Source organism: Chrysochloris asiatica, unplaced genomic scaffold (assembly GCF_000296735.1).
Source record: "Chrysochloris asiatica unplaced genomic scaffold, ChrAsi1.0 scaffold00024, whole genome shotgun sequence".
In the NCBI taxonomy this organism is placed as follows: Eukaryota; Metazoa; Chordata; class Mammalia; order Afrosoricida; family Chrysochloridae; genus Chrysochloris; species Chrysochloris asiatica.
In genome coordinates this window covers 15,149,050-15,161,034 of record NW_006408542.1, presented here as the reverse complement: position 1 = coordinate 15,161,034, position 11,985 = coordinate 15,149,050, and the positions used below count along the sequence as shown (strand labels likewise).

The window sequence follows — 11,985 nt, the reverse complement described above, 5'->3', positions numbered from 1 at the left end:
ATAGCCCTCAGAATCACAGCAACTCAAACCACCACAGCACGACAGACAGACGAGTGGTGGCCGTTTGGTTTTATGTCTATACTGTCTCTTTAAATTTTGATGTAGTTTAGGGTTTAATTTTCAGCCTATTTCCTTTTTAGTCTGCCTGTCCTGCTCCACAATCCCAGTTCAGGCCTTTTATTCTAGTTATAAACAGTTCAGGGCTGGCTGTGGCCATTTGGTTTTAAGTGGAAACTGGCTCTTTAATTTTCAAGGAGATCTGTGCACATGCGTAGTAGAACCCTTTGAGGGTGGGACTGGGGTGTCCACTCGCTCAGGCACTCCTATAGTCACCAGAATGGAGGTGCGCAGACAGCAAGGAACCAATGAAGAGATATCAAAAGAAAAGAATGTCCATGCCTTTATCTCCGCAGTTCTCTCAGGTGTCCGTGGCTGCTCTGATCCTTTCCCTGCTTGGTCTCACCTAAGATGGCAGCTCCTGAAGCAGCTGAGCGTCTTGAATTAGAAAGCAATGGATTTCTTGCTTCTGCTACAAATTCCCCTAGCTGTAAGCCTTCTAATCTTCTAAATATTCCTTTATATGTGGTTCAGAGTTCTGGGACCATCCCCTGAGCCTGTTTTGTCCTGTATTCTGTGTTGTTGCTGACCGAGCTCTTCACTGCACTTCCTCTTGATCCGCCATCTTGTTTGTTCTCCCTTGAAATGTTCTTTTTGACAATGAATGTGACACTATTCCTCTTCAATTTGTAGTTCCTGGCATAGCAAACCATGACTGATTTTAAATGGCCAATACCTGTCCATTTCCACTCACTACTGCCTCAGATATCCACCTTTATGTGCTTCATTTCATTTTTGACAACTAACAATTTTCTTAGATTCATACATACTTTATACATCCCACCTTGTGGTTATTAATAGATGTTTACAGTTGTTTCTTTTAGTTTTGAGTTGTGTCCTATCAGCAAATGAAGGTCCTGAAAGCTTAATTCCATCCATGTCATTAAGGTCAGCTCTACTTTGGGGAGGTAGCTGTTTTAGAGTCGTATTTTCAGTGCCTTCCAAACTGATGGGCTCATCTTCTAGCAGTATATCTGACAAGGTTCTGTTGTTATTCCTAAGGTTTTCAGTGACTAACCATTCAGAAGTGGTTGTGTCTCCTTCTTCCTAGTTTGTCTTAGTCTGGAAGTTCTGATGGAGAGGTACTTATATCTAAATACCTGCCAGTGTTTAAAATAATAGCATAGCCTCCAGCATCAAAGCATCACGCAAACCAACACAGTAAGACAAACTGACAGACGAGTGGTGGATATCCTTTTATAATGAACACGAATTCCTACTAGAAATGCACGTTCCACAGAGGGTCTCGGGAAGTTCCCCAGTGCAGTCATGGGTGGATTTTTTCAAGGCTTTCCCTTCTCGTCCACAGGCTCTGGAAAAACCACATTGCTGGACGCCATGTCCGGCAGGCTGCGGCGCACCGGGACCTTGCTGGGGGAGGTGTGCATGAACGGACGCACACTGCGCAGGGAGCAGTTCCAGGAATGTTTCTCCTATGTCCTACAGGTGGGCGTGTCCCCAACAGCCCCTGCCGGGGGGCCCCCCCCCCCCCCCCCCCCCGGGCTCTTGGCTGATGCTGATGCCTCCCTCTCCCACAGAGTGACACTCTGCTGAGTAACCTCACCGTGAGGGAGACGCTGCGCTACACCGCGCTGCTGGCCATCCGCAGAGGTTCCCGGGACTTCTTCCAGAAGAAGGTGGGTACTGCCTGTCCTCAGAGAGGTCCCAGGTCTCAAGCAGGGCACAAACCTGAGAGACTCAGCAGCCCCCAATGGCTTTTCCTATTAGCCTCCACTCGTCTATTCGTCCCCTTTCCTCTCCACCCTCTGTTTTAGAGTCTAGATCTGCCCTGTCCAACAAGCAACCAGTACTGAGAGGTGGTTTGTGAACACTTGACATTGGACCAGTCCTGAGATGTGCTGTATGTGTAAAATACACAACAGATTCGGGAAGCCTAGTCTGAAAAAACCGAATGTAAAAGGTTTCAGGTATTTTGGTAGTATTGATTCCATGTTGAAATACTATTTTGCTTATATGTTGTTGTTGTTTAGTGCCGTCGAGTCGGTTCCTATTTGCAGTGACCCTGTATAGGGTTTCAGAGGAGCGGCTCGTGGTTTTAAGCCACCGGCCTTACTGTTAGCAGTCCAGTGCTTATCTAACAGGATACATGAGGGAGCTTTTTAAAATTATTGGGAAATACCAGTTTTCCTCATGAACTTTTTGAAGCCTTCTCATATTGAGTTGGAGTTCTGGTGTGGCGCTGTAGGATAAGCACTGGGCCAGAAGGTCAGCAGTTCAAACCCAGCAGGTGATCCTCAGAAACCCTATACAAGGTTACTATGAGTCAGAATCAGCTCCACGGCACTTAACAACAACAAAATATCGAGTTGGAGTCCTGGTGTGGCCCTACAGAATAATGCACAGGAACATAAGGTCGGTTTGAATCCCAAGGTCGGTGGTCATTACAAATAGGTTTGAATCCCTATGCAGGGTCATTACGAGTTGAAACACTTAACAACAACAGCATATGAAAGTAAACTATATTAATAAAATTAATGTCACTTTTTAAAATAAGGCTACAAAAATGAAAGTGCTATACATGGCTTGGAGTCCTGGTGTGGCGCTGTGGGCTAATGAGTCAGACTGCAAAGTCGTTCGCACTGTAAGGTCGGTAGTTCAAGCTCACCAGCTGCTCCTTGGAAACCCTATACAGGGTCACTATGGGTTAGAATTGACTGGACAGCACTTAACAACAACAACAGCATATATGGCTTGCATTGTCTTTCTATTTACGTAACTCTGTCCTAAGGGGTGCGGATTTGGACAGACATTACTATTCCCACCCTTCCCACCCAAGGAGCCCTAATAGTGCAGTGATTATGCAACTTGGCTGCTGACTGAAAGGACACTGGTTTGAGCCTGCCAGCCACTCAGTAAAACAAAAGACCTGGCGATCTGCTTTTGTAAGGCTTACAGCTTAGGAAACACTACTAGGCAGTTTGATTCTGTAGGATCTCTGTGAGTTGGAATTGAGTTGACAGCAATGTGTTTTTCCTGCTCTGCCCTACTGCTTGTTGAGACTTTCCCCAACTTTCTTTGAGACATCTGAACAGACCTCACCTAGAATGCATTAGGAATCCCGGTGTGATGCAGTGGGCTAATGTGCTAGACTGCAAAGTCAGTTTGAACCACAAAGTCAGTGATTCAAGCTCACTAGCTGCTCCTTGGAAACCCTATACAAGGTGGCCATGGGTTGGAACTGACTTGACGGCAGTTAACAACACAAACAACAACAGGATGGATTAAGTTAATGATGGGAGGAACTAGTGAATCATTCATTCTTTTCGGCCTTCAAGTTTTTCCTTAAATGTGCCCAATCTGGAAGTAGCTGAAAGCGAACTCATTGAGGCTTTAGCTGTAAATACTGTCCTCCTGCTCTTGGGACTGTGAAGGTCTGGGAGCACACAGGGAATCAGCATCAGGTAGATACTGCCTTTGAAACTTGGCACTGCCACCTAGGAAGTAGGCTCCCTGAACTGCCAGGGGAGAGCAGTAGAATGTGCCCCAGCAGGGGCCTTGGGCTTGTCCTCAGCACAGAGATCCTATCTGCCATGCAGGTTCCAGTTCAGGCCCAAAGGTTGGCCTTTCTTGAATGCCATCTAGACTCTGAGGGACTCCGCCTTCTCAGCTGAGAGTGCAGGACTCCCCCTTTCAAAGCTCAGCCTGCCACCAGTGAGACTGCTGATCCAGGTCTGGACTCTCCGACAGGGCTTAAGGAGAGTGCAACTAGAGTTCTGAGTGCCAGCAGGCTGGTTTGTTATTTGTGAAGCTTCTTGGGGATGGGACACATTCTAAGTGATTAGGCAGCCTCTTCTGTTTGAAGGTTCTAAATTATCCTGGAGTACAGTTTTCATTCTAGAGGAGCCTGGTCCTTAAGAATGACCATCAGCATCACCATGCCTGCCCCTGCTTCCTCTCTGAAGGTTACCTTTGGGTGTTCAGAAAGTATTGCAAGATTATTGCTATTTTATGAGGTTGTACTCTGAGGTATCATATGTGGCTGGCATTAGGGCTTGTTCATACAAACAATCTTATTCTTACATCAATTCTGTGAGGGAGATATTATTTTCATCTTTCAGATCAAGAAACTGACACCTAAGGAGATTAAGATCAGACAGCTGCTGATGGCAGAGCTGGGACATGAGCATAGGCCCTCTAGGTTCAGCAGGACACCCTGAGCCCCAGAGTTTCTTGAGAGGCCTCCTCTGGGATCTGAGAGGAGGGAGGCAGATTATGAAAGACAGGCATGTTCACATGACTTATTGGCCCAGAAAGGGAGTGACAGATGAGGGACCAGGCCACAGTCCCTCTGCAAGTCTTCTTTCTCTCGGTGTTACTATTTCTGTCTCTAAACTAGGTAGAAGGAATCCCATATTTGCGTGGGATATGAGGTAACGATCTATTTACATCACTTACTCCCACTGAGAGAAACTGAGAAAGCCCCAGAAAGTGTACATATTTGCATAAATATGATTGATGATAAATTTGTTCCCTTAGTGAATGGCCCCTCTCCCTAGTACTGTCAGCCCCTTAATGTCCTTCAAAGGTACACAGCACAACTTCTCCCTACTTGAGAGTACTTTCTGAGAAAAGCCAGTTTATAGGGTGTAAACTTCTTACAAAGTCATTCAGTGCGAAGGAATGCTGGTAATAACATATGAGACAGACTAGCAGATCTACTTCTGTCCTCTGAGGAACCAGTAACCCATGACTGAGGTGGGCAGGTTTGTCTCCTAGGCTGTAGGTTAAGCTGATGCTTCATGGACTACTTGTGAGATTCCAGGCAGTTCTATTACCAATGCCAACTCTACCATTTTCTAATGGCATGTTCTGGGTATTTCTGAGAATCTGTTTTTTGCTCTATAATGTACAGGGTAATGTATCTCTCCATGATGCATTGGGGTGATGTGAAGAGTCAATCAGATTATACTGTGAACGCACATGGCATAGAGTAGAGGGAAGAGTGTTCATGGATTCTCTCCCATCCCCCTTCAAGTCCCTGCCCTGCCATTGACTTTGGTAGCTTTGGTTTTCTCATTTATAGAGAGGGTTAGAGTTGATCCCAATTTATTGAGTTCCATTCTCAAAAATGTTTGCAAAACATGGGGGAAGCTTCCTGCTGGGGCCTGAGACATCTGAGACAGATGGCGAAAACATCTCCTCCACCCATCCCTTCAAACTAGGGGTGACCAGCTTTACTTCTTTGTTGATGCTGGAGAGAAGATGAAAAGGTTCAAGAATCTGCCTGGCTCATGTGAACACAGACTTAGCCAAGTGAAGCACAGCTCAGTTCAAGGATCCTTTTACTCTGATGGCAAGAGAAGACCTTTCTTTTTTTCTCCAGGACAGTTTTCTAGTTTATTTATGCATTTTTACTTCCTCATTACTGCTTTGTATCAATTTCAGATTTGTCCTTTTATTTGGCCAAAACTTCATCTATTCTATTGATCTCACCACCAACTATTCCTCTGAAACTTTTTTGTTTGGATTTTTAATGCGAAGTTTTGGGTTCTCTTTATTATAAAAGTAACACAATCTTATTAGGGATGCTTGGGGACAAAATGCATTGCCACATAAGTATTCTCAGACACTTCCCACCCCCATCCCCGTGGTCTCCTGCAAATAGAGGTAATCAGTAAGGTTGTTGTTAACTGCTGTGACTCATAGGGACTGTGCATAGGGTTTCTGAGGAGTGGTTGGTAGATTTAAACTGCCGAACTTGTGGTTAGCAATTCAGTGCTTATCCTACAACACCCCACCAGAACTCCAGTCAGTAAGGGGAGGAAGAGACATAAAGAATTTTGGCTGGGTCTCTTGGAGATGAGATAAACTAAGGAAGGATAATGCTGATGTTGTTAAGTGTTGTCAAGTCGGTTCTTACCCATAGCGACCCTGTATAGAGTTTCCAGGGAGTGGCTAGTGAGTCTGAACCACCGACTTTGCACTTTAAACCGACTTTGTAGTCCAATGCATTAACGTTCAGTGCCACAGCAGGATATTGTTGTTGTTGTTGTTAGGTGCCATTGAGTCAGTACCGACTCATAGCAACCTTATACACAGCAGAATGAAACACTGCCCGATCCTGGGCCACCCTCACTACTGTTGCCATGCTTGAGTCCATCGATGCTGCCACTTGGCCAATCAATCTTGTTGGGGGTCTTCCTCTTTTTCTCTGACTCTCCACCTTACCAAACATGATATCCTTCTCCAGTGACTGGTCCCTCCTGACAATATGTCTGAAGTATGAGAGACATAGTTTGGCCATTTTGGCCTCCAAGGAGCATTCTAGCTGCACTTCTTTGAGAATGAATCTTTTGGTTCTTTTGGCAGCCCATGGCACTTTCAGTATTCTCCTCCAACACCATAACTCAGATGCTTCAATTCTTCTACAGTCTTCCTTATTCACTGTCCAGCTTTCGCATACATATGAGATTATTGAAAATAATCTTGGTTTGGGTTAGGCACACCTTAGTCCTCAAACTGATATCTTTGCTCTTCAACACTTTTAAAAGGTCTTGTGCAGCAGATATGCCTAATGCAATACGTCCTCTGATTTCTTGACTCCTGCTTCTGTGAGTGTTGATAGTTGATCCAAGAAGAATGAAGTCTTTGACAACATCAGTCTTTTCTCCATTGATAAGAATGTTGTTTATTGGCCCAGTGGTGAGGATTTTTGTTTTCTTTACATTGAGATGTAATCCAAAGGCTGTGCCCTTTGATCTTCATCAGTAAATGTTTTAAGTCCTCTTCACTTTCAGCAAGCAAGGTTGTATGATCTGCATATTGCAGGTTGTTAATGAGTCTTCCTCCAATCCTGATGCCACATTTTTCTTCATATAACCCAGCTTCTCGGATTATTTGCTCAGCATACAGGTTGAATAAGTATGGTGAAAGAATACAACCTTGTCGCACACCTTTCTTAATTGTTAATCATTCAGTGTTCCCATGTTCTGTTTGAACAACTGCCTCTTGGTCCAGGTACAGATTCTTCATGAGCACAATTAAGTGTTCTAGAATACTCATACTTCGCAATGTTGTACATAGCTTGTCATGATCCATGTAATTGAAAACTTTTGCATAGTCAATAAAGCACAGGTAAACATCTTTCTGATATTCTCTGATTTCAGCTCAAATCCATTGGACATCAGCAATGATATCCCTCATTCCACAGCCTCTTCTGAATCCGGGTTGAACCTCTGGAAGTTCTCTGACAATGTATGCTTGCAGCCGTTTCTGTATTACCTTTAATAAAACTTTACTTGCATGGGATATCAAAGAGATTGTCCAATGATTTCCACATTCCATTGGGTCACCTCTCTTTGGAATGGGTACAAATACGGATCTCTTCCCATCATTCAGCCAGATAGTTGTCTTCCAAATTTATTGGCATAGATGAATGAGTGCCTCCTGTGCCGCCTCACTTTCTTGAAAGATTTCAATTTTTATTCCATCACTTCCTGGTGTCTTGTTCTTTGCAAATGCCTTCAATGCACCTTGGACTTTCTCCTTCAGTATCATTGACTCTTGATCATATACTACCTCTTGAAACAATTGAACATTAACCATTTCCTTTTGGTACAGTGACTCTGTGTATTCCTTCCATCTTCTCTTGATGCTTTCTGCATCATTCAAGATTTGCCCAGAGAATCTTTCAATAATGAGAGTTGAGGCTTGAATTTTTTCTTCAGTTCCCACAGCATGAGAAATGCTGAGTGTATTCTCCCTTTTTGGTTTTCTGCCTCCAGATCTTTGCACATTTTGTTGTAATATTTGGCTTTATCTTCTCGAGCTGATCTTTGAAATTTTCTGTTCAGCTCTTGGACCTCCTCATGTCTTCCATTTGCTTTAGCATCTCTACTCTGGAGAGCAAGTTTCAGTGTCTCTTCTGACATCCATTTTGACTTTTTTTTTTTTTTCTTCTCAATAACTATTTGCTTTCTTTTTGTATGATGTTCTTGATGTCATCCCACAATTCTTCTGGTCTTCGGTCTTTAGTATTTAATTTATCAAATTTGTTCTTCATATGATCTCTAAATTGAGGTGGGATATATTCAAGGTCAATTTTGGCTCTTATGGCCTTTTTTTCAGAAGGGAAAAAAAAACTAGCTTCCCTGATTAGAAAGTCAGTTGTTAAGTGCTACTTCTGACTCATAGCGACCCTGTATAGGGTTTCTGAAGACCAGCTGGTGAGTTTGAATAGCCAACCTTGAGGTTTAAACTGACCTTAATGTCGAGTGCTTATCCTATGGTGCCAAACCAGTAGATTTAAAAAAATTATTATTATGGGGAGTTGAGAATGAAGGGAGAGGTTTCAGGGAACTGAGAGTTATATGTAGAGAAAGGAGAATCAAGGGAAAGGAACGTTTGAGAAGTGTGGCTGTGAGTTATAAATTGGGTTCCCTTTAAGACCCTTAGAGATTAAACTGAATATTGGAATTGCTTTTGGTTCTTTTTAATCACTGGCTTATATTTCTTTGATGCAAAATCACACTGAGATTGGGCCATATAGGATCCTAGGACTGATTTGGGTTTCACAGGAGAAAATAGGTCTGTTGCTGCCACCCAGTCTATTCTGACTCATAGTGACCCCATGTACAGAGGAGAACTGCCCCGAGGGTTTTCTAGACTAATCTTTACTGGAGCAGAGTGCTAGGTCTTTCTCCTGTGGAGATGCTGTTGGGTTTGAACCACTGACCTTTTGATTTGTAGCTGAGAACTTAACATTTGTGCTATTTGATGTTGTTGTTAAGTGCCATTGAGTTGATTCTGACCCATAGCGACCCTGTATAGGGTTTCTGAGGGGCAGCTGGTGAGCTTGAACCACTGACCTTGCAGTTCAAATGGCTTTGCAGTCTAACGCATTAGCCCACAGCGCCACATCAGTGCTCCTTTAAACAGGTTAACTCAAACCAAATGGGAAGTTATTATAATCAACTTGATTTCCTCCCAGATGGGGTGAATGTGAGCCTGACCCGGGCACTGTAAGCAGACAAATTTCCTCTTCAGTGCCATTCCCCACCCATTGGCATAGCAGCCACAGCAATGGTCAGCACTTCCTGACTTTGTGTCACCTGCAGGTAGAGGCTGTCATGGTGGAACTGAGTCTGAGTCATGTGGCAGATCAACTGATTGGCAACTACAACTTTGGGGGAATTTCCAGTGGTGAGCGGCGCCGGGTCTCCATCGCAGCCCAGCTCCTCCAGGATCCCAGTAAGTGGGACCTAGAACTGCTAACAGTTGCTGCCGAGCTAGCTTTCAGATACCTCAAGTCCTTTCTTGACACTCTATTTGGGAAGAGGTTGGTGTGAAACTTAAGTTACTGAAAGTTTTCGAATTGGGAGCCAACTTTTTTTCTTTTATTTAATACTAAAGGATTCACTTTCAGGTACTATTCCATTGGCCAAGTTCAATACACTTTTTTTTTCCAATACACTTTTTGACTTGAAAGCATTGCATTTGCATTTTGGTGTTCAATTAGGGTCTTCCATAAGCATGTGGCCCGGTCCTGACCATCCTAATTTCTTACTAGAGCACCATCACTGTGTCTTCTGGGAAACCAGTGAGTTTTGGTGTGACTACAAGTGTTTATGGCATGACGGGAATTGAAGAAGTACTCTGAGAAATACTCTGAAAAGGGCATGTGTCTTGGGAGGGAGTATCAAAGCCTTCCTGGCTTGGTTATTCTCCCACAGCTGGGAGGAATCTCAGCACTTCTGTGCATCAGACAAGGGTATATTGTGTGGATACTTTCTTTAACAGGGTTAGACACAGACTGCCTGTTTTTCAAATGCTCTTTGATCAACAGAGGGCAAATAAGAAAGATGTTCTCAAGAGCCCTGTTTACCTCTTAGCAATATGGCAACAGTTAAACTCTTTAAAGAACTTAAACATCTGCTTCATGTTTCACTGGTTAGATTTTTTGTTTTTTTGCAGTGCAAAGGCCTTGTTAGTATTGGTCATATTGGTTAGTATGCTGCAGTCATAAAATGGGGTTGTTGTTAGGTGTCATTGAGTCAGTTCTGACTCAAAGCGACCCCATATAGGGTTTCTAAGGAGTAGCTAGTGACTTTGAACTGCCATCCTTGTGGTTCAAAGTCCAGTGCTGATCCTACAGCACCACACCACGTGCTTTAAAAATGACCTATTGGACTTTGTTCCCTGTTTGGGTCACCTGGACAGAGCCCAGACAGACTATAGCACTGCATCAGAGGTGACCTGGCTGCTTCTCTGTCCCTTTGAGGATTAAGGCTCAAATGTGACCCAGAGCTGGGGGTTAGGCCTCCCAGTTCAGGAACTTTCTTTTGGGACCAGGTTGGGAACCAGTTCATATGCAGCCTTTCCCCATACATTTGGGATGGGTCAAAATTCTGAGTTTTAAGCACAGTTCCCAGACTCAACAGGGGCTCACACATGTGCTTTGTGGACAGAGGTCATGCTGTTTGACGAGCCAACCACAGGCCTGGACTGCATGACGGCCAATCAGATTGTCGTCCTCCTCGCAGAGCTGGCCCGCAGGGATCGCATTGTAATCCTCACCATCCACCAACCCCGCTCCGAGCTCTTCCAGGTAAGGGCTGAGCCACTCAAGGGTAGGCATGAATGTGCTAAGGTGGGGATGTCAGGAGGTGGGACAGATTGTTATTGTTGGTTGCCCACAAGTCACTTCTGATTCATGACGACACATATGTGCAGAGTAGAACTGCTGTATAGGGTTTTTAGGCTGTGACCCTTCAGAAGTGGATCACTAACGCTTACTTTGGAGGTGCCTCCAGATGAGTTAGAACTGCCAACTTTTCAGTTAGTAGTTGAGCAAAGACGAATGCTGTCACACGAGAGAAATTGGAGCCAATCATTCTAACGGGAAGGACAAAAGATGAAAACTACTTTTTTTCAGTGTTTTACATATGCCAAATGGGTATCAGTATATCTACTTTATAGGAGCTCTGGTAGTGTAGTGGTACTTCAAGGTCAGCAGTTCAAAACTACCAGCTGTTCTGCGGGAGAAAGCTGGGACTTTCTGCTCCTGTAAAGATTTACAGCCTCGGAAACCCTGTACAGGGTCACTGTGAGTCGGGACCGACTCCATGGCACACCATCACCATATCTACTTTATAGAGGCCAAGTGTGAGACTTAGAAGTGATACAAAACTGAGCTAATATCACAGTTAGTAAAAAGCTGGAATTACCATTCGTAGTTGCAGTTGTTGTCAAAGACTGTTTTTCTAGTAGATCACATAGATCCCCTTCCAGAACTCTGGTGCTGCAGGTTAATGCTCTGGACTGCAAGGTCAGTTTGAACCTCAAGGTCAGTGGTTCAAGCACACCATCCACTCCTTGGAAACGATCCTATATGGGGTTGCTATGAGTCAGAACCAACTCTACGGCACTTAACAACAACAATCCTATTAAAACGCGTGTTGTCGAGTCAATTTGACTCACAGTGACTCTGTAAGACAGAGTACAACTGTGCCCATAGGGTTTCCCAGGCTGTAATCTTTACGGAAGCAGACAGACTCATCTTTCTCCTATGGAGCAGCTATTGATTTTGAACCACTGACCTTTCGATTAACAGCCAAGTACTTAACAATAGTGCCACCAGGGTTCCTTCAGAATCGAGTCAGTTCTGAGCCATACTGACTGTATAGGACAGAATAGACAGACCTCCTCCTTAAGGTTTGTGAGACTAAATCTTTACAAGAGCAGATAGCTCCTCCCACCTCCCTCTGGAGCACCTGGTGGGCTTGAACTGCCAATCTTGTGGTTTGTAGTCCAACAATTAACCCACAGTGCTGCCAGGACTCCTTAGTATCTTTTTGTTGTTAAGTGCCATTTTGTTGTTTTGGATTCCTAGGGTTTCTGAGGAGTGGC

General features: G+C 44.1%; 1 protein-coding gene across 1 annotated transcript in view; it reads left to right on the top strand.

Annotated features, from left to right (window-relative positions):
• ABCG5 (ATP-binding cassette, sub-family G (WHITE), member 5) overlaps positions 1–11,985 on the top strand; it is a 37,105-nt gene that overhangs the window by 11,752 nt on the left and 13,368 nt on the right. The window contains exons 3-6 of the mRNA XM_006839407.1: positions 1,427–1,563; positions 1,656–1,754; positions 9,195–9,327; positions 10,545–10,684. Of these exons, the coding sequence (XP_006839470.1) occupies positions 1,427–1,563; positions 1,656–1,754; positions 9,195–9,327; positions 10,545–10,684 (509 nt within the window). The remainder of the gene's footprint in view (positions 1–1,426; positions 1,564–1,655; positions 1,755–9,194; positions 9,328–10,544; positions 10,685–11,985) is intronic.